Consider the following 19,663-nt stretch of genomic DNA (forward strand, 5'->3'; position numbering starts at 1 on the left):
CTGAGCCAAACCGGGGATCGAGCGTCAGCCTTATTGTTTTCCCACTTTTCTGAACAAAAATCCAAAAGGAGGGCAGCTAAGGTGGATAGTGAATATTTGGTGATGCCTTCCACACGCCCTCGAGGCAGCCAAAGGGGGGGAAATCCGCGCGGGACTGAGTTTACCCTTCCGGCACACAATGTGCTTAGCCTTAGACAGACCTTAAGAAAACCCCGAGGAAAGCTCCGAGGCAGCGGCCGGGAGGACGAGAGACAGTGGGCTGTGTGCAGGGAACCCCACAGGACACCCAGGACCTGAGATCGGATTCCTCACTCCGGGGAGCGGGGAGAATCTGGCCCGACCGTGCCGTTAGGTGCTTGGAAATCACCAGTGAGCAGCTCGCTGCACTAACACAAAACGGTCACCGCGGGACTCGCTGGGCCCGGCGGGCGGAAGCGCTCCGCCTCAGCCAACCGGGCCCGGCCAGAGGGGCGGGCGGGGAGGACCGCCAAGTGCGCCCACAGGCCGGGTCACCGCCCGGGGACGGCGCCGACGCCCGGGTGAGGGACGGGCCTGGCAGCGGCGGGGGCCGAGGCGGGACTCCCGCAACCGCCCCGCCCGGCGGGGACCGGAGCGGAGAAACGCCGCACCAGCTCCGCTCAGGGACCAGGTCTCCCAAAGCCACTGGAGCCGGGTCGGCCAGCGCGCGGCTGCCGCGGACCCCACCGCCGGCACCGCTGACGTCAGACTGACGTCAGACGTGACGCAGCCTCGGGGCGGGGCCGGGCGGCCCTGGAGGGCGTTTCCGGGGCACGCGCTGGGCGTGGCCGCTGACGTCGGGCTCAGGTGCGCGCGCTCTCGGAGCGGGGCCCAGGTGGCGGCCCGCAGTTCCCGGGGGCGGCCTGCCACGGTGAGGGGTGCCTCGCGGCGCGGACGCGAGTGGGCGGCGAGGGCCGGGGTTAGGGGGGTGCGGGGAGGGCCCCTCGACTTGCACTCACGTGACCGGCGGGGAGGTTTGGGTGGGGGCGGCGGCGAGACGGGTGGGCCCCCGAGGGTGAGGAGAATTGTTCGGCTCCGCCCCTCGCGGCTCGGCCCGTCCCAGCTCCGGACCTTCCCTCGGGCTGGGGCCGGGGCCGGACCCGCCGCGCCGCTTCCTGGCCAGCCCGGTCCTCGCCCTGCGGGGCCCGCCTGGCCGCCGGCTCTGACCGGGCTGTCTCCCCCGCAGGGCCGCGGCGAGAAGGGGGGAGTCCGCGCTTTCCCAGGGAGCCGCGCCCCGCGGGGACCCACCGCGCCCGAGGGGATGGAGAGGCGCCGCCGAGGCCCCAGCGCCGCCCGCCGCCCGCCGCCGGCCGGCCCTCGCTAGCCGCCCGGATTCTGCGTTTGATACACCACCGAGGCCTTGTCTCCTGGGTCAGTGGCGTCGCGGTTCGAAAGAAATGGAGGAAAAGGAGCGATGTGACCGGTTCCGTTCAGTCTTCCTGCATTGAGGCCTGGTTGGCTTTTACAAAGAAAAACACAGCAAGAAAATCGTGGGTTTTTGTTTTTGTTTTTCCCCGAGGGGTGGGGGGAGGGTAGAGAGGGAGGGAAAAGGGAACAAGGTCTTGGGTTTTTCTATGATTCTTTTTTTAAAAAATTCTGCACTTTGACATTAGTGGTGAAAAACACTAATTCGAAAGTTATTTTTCTATTGAGAAGAGATGGATTGTTTTTCCTTTTGATTCCAATCTTTCTCCCCGGTGACAAAGCATAAATCATGGACACCGGGAAATAAGGTGGACCTCAGGAATCCTGCAGAGACCCCGCAGCTCGCCTCCTTCCTCGGGAAGGGAGGGCGGGGTGTTCCTGGCCCTCTCCGGAACCCAAAACGAAAAACATGAGTTGCGTGCCATGGAGAGGAGACAAGGCCAAGTCGGAATCCTTGGAGCTGCCCCAGGCGGCACCCCCCCAGATCTACCACGAGAAGCAGCGCAGGGAGCTCTGTGCCCTGCACGCCCTCAACAACGTCTTCCAGGACAGCGGCGCCTTCACCCGGGAAACGCTGCAGGAGATTTTCCAGAGGTAGGGGACCCGTGCTTCTTAGTTTCTGGGTGCTTCTTGCTATGTCTGAATTTCTGGGGGGAGCGATGTCTCTTTTCCATTCACCTTCAAACCCACAAGTATTGTCAGCTGGATACTGTTACCAGGAATAAGGGACACAGAATTGCAAAGATAATCCCTCCTTTTTATTGGACACTTAGGGGCTAGGCACAGTGCTGAGAGCATCAGCAATATCATGGGAAGCATGTTGTTATTTCCACGTTATAGATAAAGACAGGGCTCAGAGAAGTTCAGTGATTCGCCCAGCTAACAAACGCAACAAGAGATGGAGCCAAGTTTGAATTCAGGTTTGTGCCTGTGCTGTTGGCATTGTGCTGTAACGCCTCTCCAGCCCTGCCCCTAAGGACTTGACGGTCTAGAAGGGGACAGGATAAGTACTACTCGGCCACCTGCCATCAGAGATGGTATGCTGTGGGTTCTATAGAGAGGAGTCTACACAGTCCCACTGGCGTGGCTCAGTGGCTGAGCACAGAACTATGAACTAGGAGGTCCGTTCGATTCCTGGTCAGGGCACACGCCTGGGTTGCAGGCTCGATCCCCAGGGGGGGACATGCAGGAGGCAACCCATGAATGATTTTCTCTCATTGATGCCTCTGTCTCCCTCTTGTAAATAAATAAAAAATATATATTTTTAAAGGTGTTTACACCATGCTCAGCCTTTCTTTGAGACCTTGTGCTAGCCTTTGTGCTTTCCATATATTTTGTGCTGCCCTCCCAATAGTGGACTACTGTTTCTGTTTTACTGATGGAGAAAGGCAGAAAGGTCAGGTAAATCCTCCAAATAGCTTCTAAGTAGCAACTCTTGATCCCCTCCCTTTTTTACTTCATTCTAGATATCCTTTCTTATCCACTTTGCCAGATGCTGCCTGACAGGTTGATAGAAGTTCAGTTTCTCTCTCTCTGCTTTGATGTTCTAAAATTCTTTTATCAAAGGGTTTTTCAGGAAATGGGGCCCTGTCAGGTGAAATAACATGTCTCAGGTCACCAGGTCAAGCAGTGAGCCCGTCTGATTCCTCCAGCTACAAAGTGTTAAGGCCTACTCAGTTCTCAGTCAGATCAAGCTGAGGAATTCTTGAAGCAGTGCATATTGGCAGTTTCAGAAGACTCTTCTCCCTTTACTCAGATAAAATTATTGCGCCATGAGGGCCTGTATTGCAGGTGGAAGCAATGTATTTTGGGGTGAAAGTTCATAGGTGTAGACTTTTTCCCCCGAAAGAACCATAGAGCTCTCTTAAAGGAATGTTAATCCCAGGGTGTTAACAAAATTATAATGAGAGTAATTGTTTTTCTCTGCCAGTAATAACTGTAGTTATGCCTTAGCTGTGCACATGCGTCATTTGCATTAAGGCCATTACCTGGCAAGCAGAATTAATTCTCTTCAGGAATTGGGCGCTGGCAGATAGATAATCTGTCTCAGATCATCAAGTCATATAACTGAAAGGAGTAGAAAGGAGGCCAGTCCATTACGCTGTTTCCTTTTCACCAGCCATTCATATTTTTTAAAATTGGATGTTTGTGAATTATTTTCTAGACCTAACCTAAGTCTAGGGAGAAGGAAAGGACTCACAGTGAGTAGTTGAGTGTGCTTTGTACAATACCTGGAAATATGTGGCAATCTGTTTTGTTTGTTAATCCTCATCATGATTTATTTTAGAATGGAAGGGAGGGAGAGAGGAGAACCATCAATGTGAGAAAGATACATGGATTAACTGCCTCCCACATGCACCCCAATCAGGGCCGGTGATCCGGCATGCAACCAAGGTACATAGCCTTGACTGCAATAGAACCTGGGCCCCTCCAGTCCCCCCCCTATCAACTGAGCCAAACCAGCTAGGTCAATATGTAGCAATCTTGCAGCAACCTTCTTATAGTGATCCAAGGATTCAGTTAAATTTGCCCAGTTCCACTCACTAGTAAATTTCAACAGTCAAGATTCATTCAGAAGTTTTCCACCTCTATAAGTTTGGCCCCAATCTGAAATGATGACAATCTCTAACACAGCTGAGCACTCACACTGTTTCCTCATGTTAAGTCATTCCTCACATTGATTTTAAAAAATAGATTCTGTTATTTCCCATTTTTTCATGTAAAATCGTGGCCCAGAGCTATTAATGGCAGGATGTGGACCCAAGCTTTGTAACTCCAGGGCCTCCTAACTGCTCTGTTGCTCCCTAAGTATTGGAAAGGCACGTCATAACAATTATGTCATCATAATTATGTCTTCATCATAGCCAAATTCTACTACATACAAAGACATCAGTATCTGTTCACTCTGCTAGTAAGTTGGGTCTCAGTCTGAAGATCTGGACTATGATTGTAAACTAAATAATAGTGAGGCTCTTTTAGCTGTGTTTTCCCTGAGCGAAAGAATGTTAAATACTTGCTAAACATTAACATGGAACCAGAGTTCTATTCCTGGCTTTAAAGCTTCAGCAAGTTGTACTACACTCCCCAATTCCCTAGCAGCATAGTGTAAAGATCCACCTTAAATCAGTACACAAAGAGAATACTTTGTCCCCACTCCAAGAATTCTTTAGTATAGTATAGACTATTTTGTGTGGAAAGATTCTGTGTGGGTGAATAGAAACAAACAAAAAGCATGAAAAGGACCCGAGGAAATAGCAAAGGAGAAGAGGTGAAAGAGAAAAAATGGAATTTTTTAAACAAACATTTACTGGCTGTGTGCAGTGCCAGGCACTACCGGACACTATAGAGAAAACAAGCTGAAAAGGACTCAGCCACTGAGAGTACATCTCGGTGATACACCTTGGCCAGTCTTGAGAACAGACTCAAGTAAACTTAGAAGCATGGAATTTAGAACAATGTAAAAGGAAAAGATGATCTATTTGGGACCTAACAGAAAAAAACAGTAAAGTTGACAGATTTAACTAAATAATTTTAAATTCCCAGATCTAAAGTTCTTTGCTTTTTTGAAGATGTGACTAATGAATAGTAGAAATGAGAAAAAAATATTAATGTGAATGCCATTTGTTGAGAAGGAAGTTCATCCTAGCAGTTGAGTTTAGCCGCTAAAGGAGAAATACAAAAGCAGGGTGGAGTTTCAGTACAGTTGTGCCTGTGAGATGACTCATGTTTGGAATAAAAATGAGTCGGAACTTAGAAAGAACTAAGCTAATGACTTGGTAGCCAAATGGGGATGAGGAAGAGAGGAGTCAGAGTTGTGGCAGGCCGGGTCCATGATTTGGAGATAGTGGTAATGTCTGTAGTGATAGTAAAAAGACACGAAAAGGTTTTCAACATGTGAAATTAGAGAAAAGATAGAAATAGTGTTCATGCCGAAACCGGTTTGGCTCAGTGGTGGAGCGTCGGCCTGCGGACTGAAAGGTCCCGGGTTCGATTCCGGTAAGGGGCATGTACCTTGGTTGCGGGCACATCCCCTGTAGGGGGTGTGCTGGAGGCAGCTGGTCGATGTTTCTCTCTCATCGACGTTTCTAGCTCTCTATCTCTCTCTCTTCCTCTCTGTAAAAAATCAATAAAAAATATATTAAAAAAAGAAAAAAGAAATAGTGTTCATGTGGACATTTGATCTCACAGTTTATCATGCACATCTATGCTTTGAAAAGAAAGGACTTGGGAGTGAAATGATGCGGCAGCAGCTTTGAAAGGTTATTTTAAAAATCCTCAGGTCTCAAACATTTTCACTAAATTCATCTCAATTTTTCAGTGATCAAATGTTCTTGAAGCTAAGTGTTTCCTCTCAAAATAGATGCTAAAATCTAAACAGATGAAAATTAGCTTGGTACTAGGGAAAAAATCTAATGCACTTGGAAGGGACAAAGATTGTGGATATTGGTGAGCAAAGATCTCTACTATAGAGGGGAAGACCTGCTGCCCTCCTATTAAATGGTCCCTGAGCCATTTAATAGGAAGGAGCCACATTTAAAGGTTTTGTGGTTGTGCCCTGACCGCTGTGGCTCAGTTGGTTGGAGCTTTGTCTCATACACCAAAGTTGGGGTGCATGTGGGAGGTAAAAAAAAAAAGAAAAAAAAAAAAGTAAAGATATGGTGGTTGTAAATTGAGAAAAGATGTTAAGTGTTAACCTCTAGAGATTTGAATTATCTCATCCAAGGGCCAGACATCATCACCGTCTTCATCATAGCCAAATTCTACTACATACAAAGTACTTCTGTGATTTATATTTTACACTTAATAATTTAAAGACATCAGGAAGCCCTATTTTCTAATGTCACATCTCTTCAGACCTGATAAAAAGGAAAATAACAATTATGGGAGAAAAAGGATATGGATGAATGTCTCCACATCTACTTTTCTTTAAAATCTGAACTCATCAGCATGCCAGACACAGTGGCAACCATGAGAGGATCTGGAATTTCTCTGAGGTGTGAGACCTGGATTAGAGCCTGTCTTCTCACGTGTAGATCACTTCAAATCCACAACCTTTTGTCTGTGACAACAGTGAGAAACCTGCTTTGTGGTTCAGAAATTTTAATGAAATTAAGAGTCAGTCCTGAACAAGAATTTGCCAGGGAGTCCTAAGAAAACAGTCCATTGAAACAGAACAGGATCTTACGGAATTCAGTGGGGCCAGTGTATGGAAATATCGAGGAGGCTGTTTAGTGAAGTCTTAGTTCTGTTCAGAGTTAGGAAGTTGAATCCTAGCTCTGCCCCTCACTAGCTATAGATGACTGGGAAAATCACTGTAACCTCTTTGTATGTATGTAGTTTCCTTATTTACACAATGGGATTAATCTCTATCTCAAGATTGTTGGAAGGATTAAGCGATAAAGCTTATAAAGGTAGCTAACACAATGGGCACTATTATTAACATAAAAGCAAGTGCTAGTGTCCTAGATACACTGGGTAGACCCCACTTGTTCAAATAACCACTCTGGGAATGAGGTGGAAGCCATCCTCAGCATTTCCTGTATTGACCCGTTTGATCAACACATGTTTACTCAAATTGCCAGTGCCTACCTGTGAGGGATAAGAGTAAAAGAGCAATTTCCTTTCCTTCAGGAATTTACTATTTGTTTGGACATGTAGGAATAAAATGGCCTTCTTCAATAGTCCTTTAAGATAGGATTCATTCCCATTTTCACAGACAAGCTAAGAGGCATGGAGATTAAATCTCACAATAAGCATGCATGCTGCCTGGAAGTTCCTCCCAATCTCCCTTCTTTTTCTATTACAAAGGAGCCAGGAAGGATTCCGTGGAGGAGAGAGGATGTGAGGATGAGCCTGAAGAAGCTTTAGGATTTGACTTGGCACAGAAAGCAGGATGAAAGAGGAGAGGCCAGAAATAACGCTTGAGTGCTCAGACATATTTGGGAAATGAAAGATAAACCCTGTCTCCTCAAGGCTCAAGGTGAATACTAGCATTTTAGGGTTTCCAAGAAGACCTGCAGGAAACCTGTTTTCTTGTTTCATGCAGCCATTGTATTGAATGTTTTCTGTGATCCTCTGGGAATACACTTGGGAAAGCTCAGCTCTGAGGTTTGAGCCTGGTAGGTAGGGACTTAGGTGGTGAGAGAGGAGGAAGACTCACCAGTTTCTTTGTCAAAATCTTCCTGCATCCACTGGCTAGAGAGTTCACTGAAAGAATGAGATGCTGTTGAAAAACTGGTGAAGGGGAAGGAACTGGGTCTGTCTTGAGCGAGGCTTTTTTCATTTGCTTTTGCATTTAATCCAAGTGCCCAAGAGCCCACTGAGAGCCTTTGTCCTATTAAGCTGCATTTCAAGCCCAGGCCCAGGGGCTCAGCTGGCCTTTCCTCTTATCAGCCTGCCGCCACCACCATTCTGTCTTGGGTTCTTGCTGTAAGACAGGCACAACTGCCCAGCTAGTGTGGCTCAGGGGTAAGCACCGACCTTTGAACCAGGAGGTCATGGTTCAATTACTAGTTGGGGCACATGTCCAGGTTGCGGGCTCAGTCCCCAGTGTGAGGCATGTAGGAGGCAGCCAATTGAAGATTGTCATAATTGATGTTTCTATCTCTCCTTGCCCTTCCTCTCTCTGAAATTAATAAAGACATTAAAAAAAAACAACAACAACACTGGATTCCAACAAATCTGAGTTTGAATCCTCGTTCATACTTGAAAGATCAGGGATTAGTCATTCAAACCTTAGTTTTCTAAGCCTATAAAATGTAAATAATTCATAGCCTCATGGGCTTATTGTGAGGATTAAATTAGATACATATGAAAGCATGTCATGGGCTTGGCACAGAAGTTTCCAATAAATGGTAGTTATTACAGAGAAAACAAATTTTGGTTACAGAGTGGAATTTAATATCTTCAGGTACTCTTAACAGTTCTGGAGACAAGCACATAAGCTCTTTTCATTTTAAGGATCCACTGCTATTTTCAGGGAAAGAGATACCAATAAATACAGAGAGCTTTTCGACAACACTCCTTAAGCACCAGTCAGGTGCTAGGCACCCTTTGGGCCCTGGTGATGTATTCACAGGATGGAGAAGGCCACTGCCCCCCTGCCGTCATTTTAGTGTGGGAAAACAGACAAATCAGAAGGCATGTCCAGTAATAACAAGGGCTGTAATTAAAGCAGGTGTATATAAGAGGAAGTGACTGGGAAAAACCGAAGGATGGACTGTCAGAAAAGGCCTTTAAGACCCAAATAATGGGCAGATCAAGTGACGGTCTAGGGGAAGAGTATTCCAGACAGTGGCAGCCATTGAGTGCAAAGGCCCTCAGCGAGAAAGCTTGTGTGTTCAAGTAGCAGAGAAGGTCTGTGTGCTAAGAGGGGCGATGAGGTCAGCAGGACCCCAGGGCCTTGCAGGCCAGAGGAGGTAGTGTCAATTGTGTTTGGGGAGCCATTAGGGGATGTAAGCAGTGGTAGGAATGTTTTATATTGAAAAAATGACCTGGTATGTTGGCTGTGTATAGAGAAGTGTTTTACTTTTAAAAAAAAAAAAAATTAAATTCTTTATTGTTTAAAGTATTACATATGTCTCCTTTCCCCCCCATTGACCTCTTCCCGACCATTCCCACCCCAGCCCATGCCCTCACCCTCCTACTGTCTGTATCCATGGGTTATGCTCATATGCATGCATACAAGCCCTTTGACTGATCTCTTTCCCTCCTCTGCTTCTCTCTGAGGTTAGATGATCTGTTCCATGCTTCTATGTCTCTGAATCTATTTTTGTTCATCAAGTTTTTTACTTTTTATAAGGTTATTCTTAACTTTTTAAAATTGACTTAAAAGTCTCCATTCTCTTTTGGAGATGGTATTTAGTGGCGCCTAGACATCTCTGCTTTTTTACTTTTTTGTTGTTGTTGTTAATCCTTACCTGAGGAAATTTTTCCCCTTGATTTATAGAGAGAGTGGGAGGAAGGGAGGGGAATGGGGAAGAGAGAGAAAGAAAGAGGAGAAACATCAGTGTGAGAGAGACATATTGTTTGTTTGCCTCCAGCACTCATCCTGATAGCCCGGGAATCGAACCTGCAACCCACGTATGTGCCCTTGACCAGGAATCGAACCCAAGACTATTTGGGCTGGCGCTCTTAAGCACTGAGCACCACTGGCCAGGGTGACAGCCCCCTTCCTCCACACGTGCTGCCCTTTCCTTCTAGATGGCCTTTCCTTGGCCCTGGCCTGACAGGCCTGTGAAGCCAAGTAATAGGACTGGAAATGCCCTCAGAACTGACCTTGCCTTGAGGCGAAGGAGGGCTAAGGGCCTGCCTGGCCAGAAATGCCTTTCAGCTGGTGAGCAAACCAGACTGCAGTTTTGTTTTTGCACAAAAATTCCTTTCAATTGAGTCTTTGTTTTAATTTTTTAAAAAAATATATATTTTATTGATTTTTTACAGAGAGGAAGGGAGAGGGATAGAGAGCTAGAAACATCGATGATGAGAGAGAGACATCAACCAGCTCCTCCTGCACGCCTCCTACTGGGGATGTGCCCGCAACCAATGTACATGCCCTTGACTGGAATCAAACCTGGGATCTATCGATATCAGTCTGCAGACCGACGCTGTAGCTATTGAGCCAAACCGGTTTCGGCTATGTCTTTAATTTTTTTTTTAAATATATTTTATTGATTTTGTACAGAGAGGAAGGGAGAGAGATAGTTAGAAACATCGATGAGAGAGAGTCATTGATCAGCTGCCTCTTGCATACCCCCTTACTGGGGATATGCCCGCAACCAAGATACATGCCCTTGACCGGAATCGAACCCGGGACCTTTCAGTCCCCAAGCCAACACTCTATCCATTGAGCCAAACTGGTCTTGGCATATGTTTTTAATTTTTAAAAATTCTTAAGTATTTTACACATGCATGTGTATATTTGGAATGCTTTACGTGGGTCATACATTGCAGTTTCATTTAGGCCTTACTACATTTTATTGCTTTATACCTGGCCTCAATTCATACATTTGTGTTACCTGTCTGGGCTCCTGTAGGCCTTTGAGTGTTAAATGATTAATGATTACCAAGTGTGTAAGCTTTAAATGGAAAGCATTTAAATGTAAAAAAACAAGAATAACAAATACTGCCCATGGAAATGAAAATATCATATACTATTTTCCATTGTTTTAAAAAAAAGGTTTGTATCAGGGCAGAGAAGTCAGCAAGAAAAAAAGCTGGCAGAAATGGGTAGGCTGGGGATAAATGAGACTTCTTCATGGAACATTCTTTGTGTCCATTGACTTCATTGTAGACACACTTTTTAAATGATGGGCAAATAGGCTCCATCACTACTGAATTATTATTATTTAATTTTCTATATATTTTTGTTGAATGTAGGGGTTGAGGGAAGAGAAACATCAGTGATGATAGAGAATCATTGCTTGGCTGCCTCCTGCATGCCCTCCACTAGGAACCCGCAACCCGGGTATGTGTCCTGATCAGAAATCCAATGGTTCATAGATTGACATTCAACCACTGAGCCACACCAGCCAGTCCTGAATTATTGTTTTGCATTAAAAAAGAAATAACCCCTGGACAGTAAGAGCCCAGACTATAGAATACCTGGTTGAAAGCTTGGTTTACTTGAATGGGGTAAACAAACTTTTGAGGGCAGTGGCCAAAAGTGCTCTCTGGGAGTGCAGGCTCAGGAGGCATTAGGCAGATCAACAAGTCTCAGTCCTTCTTTCACATCTGTAGGTTGTCTCCAAACACCATGGTCACCCCCCACAAGAAGAGCATGCTGGGAAATGGGAACTATGATGTGAACGTCATTATGGCAGCACTTCAGACCAAAGGCTATGAAGCTGTTTGGTGGGACAAACGCAGGTAATCTGAACCAGGCTTGACTGATGAGAACTGGCAACAGGGAGTGAGTGGGGAGGTAGGTGACCAGTTGTGTGATAGCCAGGGAACCTGACACCGTTTCTCTTCTGCAGGGATGTCAGTGCCATTGCTCTCACTAACGTCATGGGCTTCATCATGAATCTGCCCTCCAGCCTGAGCTGGGGTCCACTGAAGTTGCCTCTCAAAAGGCAGCACTGGATCTGTGTTCGAGAGGTGGGCGGTGCCTACTACAACCTTGACTCCAAACTGAAGATGCCCGAGTGGATTGGAGGCGAGAGCGAGCTCAGGTGCCTGTGATGGCTGATGTGCTGGGTGGGCTCCCACAAGCTCACCTTTGGCTCTTTGACAAAGGAAATTAAATTCCTAGCTTCTTGGACTTCCTGCCTCACTTAGAATCATAAGGTCTCAGATCTGAAAGACCCGAGTCTTTGATAGTCCAGGAGCTCCAGCTCCTGGGATGCTGACCTTCTGGTCTGGAGGACTGGCCTTGTAACTTCAACTACACTTAGACAACTTGGCAGTGTGGCTGCCAGTTCAGGGCAGAGAGGTCTAAACTTCTCAAAGAATAGTTTTTTTTTTCTTTTCACAATTGTAAGTCTTTTGCTTTAGAGTTCTTTTGGCTGGCTCTGTTTGTCACAGAACTAGCTATTTAGGCAATATCAGCAGAAATTCAAATTGGAAATCTTAACTAGACACATTGAGGGGTAACCAAAAGTGGAACCCTCCAAGAGCAGATCATTACAGTTGTTTTTTTTTAGGATTGCCAAGGGTATAAATTAATGACGTTACTGGTGAATATATGGCCCCAAGACTTTGCCATTTTAACAGCATCTCATTCTCTTATATTTTCCCCCATAGGAAATTTCTAAAACATCATTTGCGAGGAAAGAACTGTGAACTCCTGCTGGTAGTACCAGAAGAGGTGGAGGCCCGTCAGAGTTGGAGGGCTGATATGTGACAGTTCTGCCAGCCTTCCCTCACCTCGGCCCCCTGAATCCTCCATGTGCTGAGGCCTATACAGTGGGTCCGCCCTTGCCACTTCCCAAACATCTCATCGGGTTTTTCCCCTCAGATCTGACTGTGCAATAGGCCAGAGGTGTGAAATGTTACAAGAACCAACCAGCGTTACTCATTCCTGGGAAAGGAAGGTAGGAACTCTGTGCTTAGGACAAGCAATAGAGACCTTGTTTTATTTGAAGAGACAAGGAAAAAGGGGGGTGGGGGGCAGTTCGTAGCTATTTTTTCCCCTTTCCTCTGAGGACTTGACAGAGGCTCTGCTGGAGTTCACTGCTGCTCTGACTTACCTGGAGATGCTGCCTCCATTTCCCTTTTCCTGGCAACTAGTGGGTCTGAAGACACAGGACACGCAGAGCTGGTGTGACTGGTTTGAAGGACCCAGAGCAAAAGGCCTCTCAGGAAACCATCTCGAAAACCCCAGCAGCACTACATCATGCCATCTGCAACCCTCAAGGCCATCCCTTGCCCTCTTTTTAAGGATGGTTTGTGGCTATCCTTACAGTTTTATAGAAAAGTTCTCTAATATTTCACACCGAGTGGCTGAATCCTGCAACATTCTAGCATGACAGGGTGAGCTAGATACCTAAGAGGATATGGCCAACCAGGCTGCCTGGGCAACCTGCCCGCCTCACTCCAGCAGTCCCTGCCATTTTGTTAAGTTTGGAGGCTCTGGGCACAGGATAAGCAAAAGGGCAGTTTTCCCTGTTGGCCCACTCTGACCAACTCAGGAAAAAATGAGCCTGCCTTCGACATCCAATTCCACAGTTGAAGACAGCCGGGTGAGGCAAGTATTGTGAAGAGAACAGCTGGGATGGAAGTCCTGGGCTGGGAGTCACTAGTGAGCAGAGGCCTCGGATTAGTGGTTATGTGTATTATGTTAGAGGACTTGGGCCTCTCATCTTTCTCTAGCTTCCTTTACAAATCAACTAAGGATTGATCCGCCCCTACCTCTTTAAATAGCTGTAGGCCACTTTTCTAACTTTGGGAAACAAAGGAGGAGGGGAAGCGCTGCTGGTCTCCAAAGTGGCTGTAATTGCCTCAAGGCAGGTGGGCAGGCAGGGATGCCATCGAGGCCTTCCAGATCAGTGGTCTTGGCAGGCCCAGAGCTGCTCCACTAGCCAGACTTCTCTCCAGCAGCAGCCAGCCTGGGGCTTGCATGTCAAACCTGAGCAAGTTAAACAGGATGAAGCCGAGGCTTTCTCCCCACTGTGACTGGAGTGCATGTTTACACCAGCACTTTTTCTGCATTTATCTTCAATCCAACAAGGCCGTTTTTTATGCTGAGTAACAGGCCACCAAGTGGCTAATGCATTACTGTCTGAGCAACTGACTGCAAACTCTTGCACCATTTTCTACATCAGACTTGCTTGGCTCCACAGACAGCTCTGTATCCCTGCACAATGACATTCCAACCACCACCAGCCAGAAGTTACAGCCAGCCTTGCCGATTGTCACAAGCAGGAGCTTGGATCCATTGGCACTGTCAGTGATAGTAAGCCATTTCCTGAGAAGAGGAAACCTCTCCAGTGGGCTGGGGCCTGTGCAAATGGCACTTCAAAGGAGTCCCCATGCACTAGTCCATGAGCCAATGGGATATGCAAAGACGCTTAAACATTTCAGGGCTGGTCTCTGTTCATATCCAATTCTGGTGCTTAGGAACAGGGGCCCACGCTGATGCCTAAGGGCAAAAGCCCTATTTCCTTTAAGGAAGGGAGCGGGCCTGACCCTGATGCCCGTAAGGGGTGACCCTAGGCATTTTGTTTTTCTTGCTTTTACCCTCCCTTCCCCCCAATTTTGTTGGCCTTGTGCTGGGTTTGTTTACAAAAGATGTATTTTGTTTAACCAAATATTAAAAATGGAAAACTCCGTACATAAATCTCATGTCTGCCTAAATTCTGTAATTATGTACATAAAGGAGGGGAAAAGGTAAAGGAGTATGATGCTGCTTTAGAAGGAATTCACTAAAATCACAATTCATCTTTTACAGAGATGTTATGGTTTGGGGCAGTTCATGTCATTGTCCTAACATGGTCTGAGTTTGAGGTGCATATCCACTAACACAGGCTTGACACTTGGTTGGAATCATGGAATCATTTTAAATATTTAATTACAAAAGTGAGCACTGACTTTTTTTCTCTCTTTTAGACACAGGTCTAATGGCCAAAATGTGCAGAGGAGTGAGCTGCTGCTCTGCCCTCCACAGCACCCATCCTGTGGTTAAAAATCCTCCCTCTTTTCCAACATACACAGAACTTCACAGTGGCTGCTTTTACACCGCAGCAGTAATGCATCTGTATTTCATATAGTGTGCATGACAAAACCAAACCGTCGTCAATGGTCAGCGATACATCCTTCCCAGTGGCATCAGTTCATATTCCACAATCACACTGAGACCTGGTGAGGAGTAATTCAGTGAGAGGCGGGTGGCCGGAGTTGGGAGTGACCATCTGCTTCAGTGCACTCTGGTGGCAGAGTGAGGAGCGAAGTCAGGAAAGCTTGGAGGGCACAGTTGCAAGTTGGGAGTCTCCATGAGACAGTGACGGGGAAATTTTCCCAACCAAATTGTTTTGGTGCAAAAAAAAAATAAAAAAAAAAAATCAGCAGTTCAAACAGTATTGAATTTTCAAACTTCTGGTAACAACCTAGATCTTTCCAGGTAGTGAAGGGAGAGCCCCTGGCATTCCTCCTGACAGCCCCGTGTTAGGCCCTAGGAGTATCTGGAACAGAAAGGAAAGATGTAAGTCACCACACAGAGCTGGGCATCTCATTTTTCATCCTGTCTAATAGGGGGGAGACAAGGTCAACAAAAACAATGCTGAATGCAGTCAAGTGCCTAAAAGGCCTGGGCCAGATCCCAAGCGCTACCCACACATTAACTGCTGGTCTACGCAGGTGTCAGCTCACCTGCCGCTGCTGCAGTTGCTGCTGTTGCTCCATTTGCAACTTCTCAGTCTCAAAGACAACAGGAAGAACCAGGATCATGAAGGAAGTTGTCCCAATCCACAAGGCTGCCCTGGAAAACCTACAAAAGGATTGTGAGCATGATGGGAGGCAAAACCAGACAGCTGCACCAAGGAGGAACCAAATTCCTCATGCCACCGATGCCATGTTTTTTAGAAACACACTACCCAACTCTTCTTCCAGAAGCAGGAGGAACAGTTCTGGTAGCTGTGTATCTAGTGGCAGCAATTTTAACTTTCTACTGAGTTCTTACAAAGATACGGATACCTTAATTATCTCACACAATCTGAAATGAGTCTAACAAGGATCCTACCCAACAAGAATCCCCATTTATAGACAAGGAAATTGAGACTAAGGCTAAGGTACCAGAAGTTCAAGGTCATTCAACGATCTAGGTGACAGGCTAACTTCCAAACCAGGTAGGACCCTCCCAAGGCCCGCGTGCATTCACGGCACCCCAGGCACACCCCCGTGTCTTTGCCCTTGTCCCTTACCTGTACATTTTTTGAGCCACAAAGAGGGAGAGATCAAAAGTGGCTCCGGCCGCGGACCGGATCCTCTCGGGAAACATCTCCGTCAGACCCCAGAGTCTCTCCGACAGGGTCTCATCTGGCTGTGGTGGAGGAGGCCGGGGTCTTGGATGCAGCAGCGGCAGGTCCCCGCGCGCCGGGGCACGCTCACCACCCAAGGAGCTAGGGCACTCGGGGCCGGCGGGACCCCTAACTCCGCCTCCGAGAACACACCTCCGCTCCGACCTCTCCAGGCTCCACGGCGCGCCAATGCCCTGATCCCGCAGCACGCGGAGCCCACACCCCCGGGCGGGACGCTCCCGTTCGGACCCCCGCTCCCCGCCTCGCCCCGCTGGGCCCCGGTACCTCGTCGTCGTCATCCTCCTCCAGCTCCTCCTCCGTCTTCTCCGCTTCACCTTTCGGAAGCAATTCGTCCGGGGGCAGGGGAGCACCTGGACCGGGGGCGGCGACCACGGCGGCCATGGCTGTAGGCGGGGAGGGAAGAAGAGAGGGACACCGGAACCGGAAGGGAGGAGGCGAGAGTAGCGCAGTGCATAGAGCTGCCCTTCCGGGAGCTGGGATCAGAAGGGCGGGGGACAGCGACACCTTCTGGCTGGCGGTCGTTATCCGCCTTCAGCCAAGACGGACGCGGCTGCGAGTCCAGGGAAATAAACAGGGGAGTTTGCTCCAGTCTGGCTTCTTCCGCGGGAATTCTGTGCAGAGGGTTCCGCGTGGGCCCAGAAACCTGCACTTTGACAAGCTGCGTAGGGATCGCCCTTAGAGAAACACCAATCTAGTTTCATTTATCTGAGCGGTGTGCTGTTTGGTAGGAATAAGTTAGAGATTTGAAGGTTAATTGGTCTTTTGGGAAAATATCAAATAAACAGACCCAGTATACTAAAACACAGGCAAGAGCTAACGCTTAAGGAGCGGGCACTGTGTGTGTGTTGAGGTACCGTTTTCCCTATCTTTGAATTAAAGAAAGTGAGGCACAGTACCGGGTTACTGTATCTTTGGAAGATAGATTTCTGGAAGTGGATTTGTTACAACAAAGTATGGCATTTAAAATTCTGCTAGGTATTAGCTCATTGCCCTTCAAAGTATATACTTCCACATAGTGAATGAAGTGTCCTTTTCCCCACATGCTCCCCAGAATTAGGTATTAACCGTATTTTAATATTTTGCCTATATGATAGATGAAAAATGCGTTTTTATAATGTGCCCCACAGTTATTACATACAAGGATAATTTGATCTACATTATCAGCCAACTGACTGTGGAATGGGAGAATCTCAGAACTGCACCATCCAAATCCTTATCTGCACTGAGCCATTCCGGAGCAGGAGAGCTTGCACTTCCTCCAGAGCCGGCCCTCAGTTTCACTCATCTATGGTCTGGGCAGCTCCGAGTACAAGAAGTTTTCATGTCACGAAGGGTGCCTACTGTATGATTCTGTTACGTAAAGTTCAAAAACAGGCAAACCCTATCAGTGGTGAGAAGGATAGTGATCCCTCTGAGGAGGAGGGTTGGGAGGGGCGGGAGAGTAACTTTTGGGGAGCTGCTAGTGAAGTCCTTGCCCTGGGTGGTGTTACATGGGTGTGTTCATTTGGGATAATTCATCAGGCTGTATACACCTGTGAATTACATTTTTTGCATGTTAACCTTTTTATGTTTTTAAGTATCTATTGTACATCAAGCATGTCAAACGTTTGGCCCTGCCTGGCCTCGAGTTTGACATGTTTGATCTACATCGATGCAAGGGCAGCCTAGGAACCCAGTGATGATGGCTTCTGATTCTTTAACGGGCTCTTTTAAAAATATATATATTTTATTCATTTTTTACAGAGAGGAAGGGAGAAGAATAGAGTCAGAAACATCGATGAGAGAGAAACACCAATCAGCTGCATCCTGCACACACTCTACCAGGAATGTGCCCGCAACCAAGATACATGCCCTTGACCAGAATCGAACCTGGGACCCTTGAGTCCGAAGGCCTACGCTCTATCCACTGAGCCAAACTGGCTAAGGCCATAATAAAATTTTTAACTAAAATCCTAGTCATACCTAAAAATACTTTTTTTAAAGGTGTGAAAGGAGGGGAGCTGAGACGGGTTTGGCTCAGTGGATAGAGCATCGGCCTGCGGACTGAAGGGTCCCGGATTCGATTCCAGTCAAGGGCATGTACCTTGGTTGCAGGCACATCCCCAGTAGGAGGTATGCAGGAGGCAGCTGATTGATGTTTCTCTCTCATTGATGTTGCCAACTCTCTTTCCCTCTCCCTTCCTCTCTGTAAAAAATCAATATATTTTAAGAAATAAAATAAAACCCAGTTGAACACAGCATTCCTCTGTTCAAACTCACTCACGGCTTGCTTCTTCTGTCACTCACAAGTCCTTCTTCCCTGTAGAATTGTCCCACATTCTGGCTCCCACTGGTCAGGTGCCGTGGTGGTGAGCTGGGGACCCACACCATTGTGACACCCAAACCTGCTCTGGTCCCGGCTCTATCCCTTCCAGCTGTCACCCTCTGGAACGCTGTCTTCAGCTAAAAGCAGGGGATGATACGATTGATGAATTCTTGTGAGAATAGTAAACAGGTACCTGGCATCCAGGGTGCTCTTCCAATGTTTGCTAACCAGAGTGGCCCAGGAATCAGCACACTCAGTCGCCCCATTGCCGGCACCTGGAGGTTTGTATCCTATGGGCTGGGCTTCCACCCATTCCCCATGGACTGGGCACCCCCACCTCGCCCCTCTTCCGCTGTGGCTGGGAGTCTAAGAACCTAAGTTTCTGAAACTCCTGGGGTTTGGTTCCTTGTCTGCGAACAGGCATGCTGCTAGTCTGTGCACCACAGGACTAAGTGAGGAGGAAAAGAGAGAGTGCCCAAGGGCCCAAGCCCCCGCCATGCATGTACCTGCTGCCCACAGTGGTCATCCCTGGGTGCCGTCCCCACCCTCAGTGCCCTCCCTCGTTGGGAGCTGAATCCCTTTGGCTGGCTGGCCCCTTTCTCCAGCCAGAGCAGCTCAGCTCAGCTCAGCCTCGGGCACAAAACTCCCCCTCTAAGAATCCAGCCCCACCCAGCTCCTTGGTCCCGGCCAGAACCAGGATAGTCGCAACTCCCCAGGGGAGAGCAGGGAGGTGGGGCAGGGAGTTTGTCCCAGGTCAGCCTCTGCCAGTGCCCCAGCAGCTGGATGCTTCCCACCACCTGGACACTCTCTCTGGATGGAACAACAGCTCAGACTCCAGGTTCCACTTCTTCAGGAATTGATGCTTTTTTCACTCTGGTCACGGAGATCATGTAAGAACATTTAATTGAAAGAAACAGTGTTGAGCCAGGACCGGTTTGGCTCAATACATAGAGCGTCGGCCTGCGGACTGAAAGGTCCCGGGTTCGATTCCGGTCGGGGGCATGTACCTTGGTTGCGGGCACATCCCCAGTGGGGGGTGTGCAAAAGGCAGTTGATCGATGATTCTCTCTCATCGATGTTTTTAACTCTATCCCCCTCTCTTCCTCACAGTAAAAAATCAATAAAATATATTTTAAAAAATCAATATTTTTTTTAAAAAAGAAAAAAGAAAAGAAACAGTGTTGATCATTGAGCCATGAACCAGGAGGTCAGAGTTCAATTCCCATGTCCGAGTTTCAAGATCAGTCTCCAGTAGTAGGCATACAAGAGGCAGTCAACTAATGATTCTCTCAATGATGTTTCTCTCTCCCTTCTCTCTGTGAAATCAATAAAAATATATTTTGCTTTTTCTATTGCTGATTAGAGAAAGGGAGAGGGAGAGAGAGATAGAAACACTGATGAGAGAAACATCATCAATCGCTGCCCCCTGCACGCCCCCCCTGGG

General features: G+C 47.6%; 2 protein-coding genes and 1 long non-coding RNA gene across 4 annotated transcripts; 2 read left to right on the forward strand and 1 right to left on the reverse strand.

Annotated features, from left to right (window-relative positions):
• The first annotated feature begins 756 nt into the window (after positions 1–756).
• JOSD1 (Josephin domain containing 1) lies at positions 757–14,209 on the forward strand. 2 transcript variants are annotated; one of them, XM_045587482.1, is made up of 5 exons: positions 757–889; positions 1,205–2,037; positions 11,179–11,307; positions 11,418–11,612; positions 12,184–14,209. In XM_045587482.1, the coding sequence occupies exons 2-5, from the start codon at positions 1,853–1,855 to the stop codon at positions 12,281–12,283; spliced, it is 609 nt and encodes a 202-aa protein (XP_045443438.1). In that variant the 5' UTR covers positions 757–889; positions 1,205–1,852; the 3' UTR covers positions 12,284–14,209. The 2 variants fall into 2 exon arrangements, with proteins under 2 accessions (XP_045443438.1, XP_036313295.1); XM_036457402.2 differs by lacking the exon at positions 757–889 and having other exon boundaries at positions 938–2,037.
• Positions 4,337–8,456, forward strand: LOC123653111. The gene is made up of 2 exons (XR_006742740.1): positions 4,337–5,365; positions 5,599–8,456. It is a non-coding gene; the product is annotated as an uncharacterized LOC123653111 (long non-coding RNA).
• Positions 14,210–14,418: 209 nt separating the features above from the next.
• TOMM22 (translocase of outer mitochondrial membrane 22) lies at positions 14,419–16,339 on the reverse strand. The gene is made up of 4 exons (XM_036457403.2): positions 16,179–16,339; positions 15,798–15,916; positions 15,247–15,364; positions 14,419–15,059 (listed from the first exon to the last, which is right to left on the reverse strand). The coding sequence occupies exons 1-4, from the start codon at positions 16,293–16,295 to the stop codon at positions 14,985–14,987; spliced, it is 429 nt and encodes a 142-aa protein (XP_036313296.1). The 5' UTR covers positions 16,296–16,339; the 3' UTR covers positions 14,419–14,984.
• Positions 16,340–19,663: the final 3,324 nt, after the last annotated feature.

This window comes from Pipistrellus kuhlii, unplaced genomic scaffold, assembly GCF_014108245.1.
Source record: "Pipistrellus kuhlii isolate mPipKuh1 unplaced genomic scaffold, mPipKuh1.p scaffold_m20_p_3, whole genome shotgun sequence".
NCBI lineage: Eukaryota > Metazoa > Chordata > Mammalia > Chiroptera > Vespertilionidae > Pipistrellus > Pipistrellus kuhlii.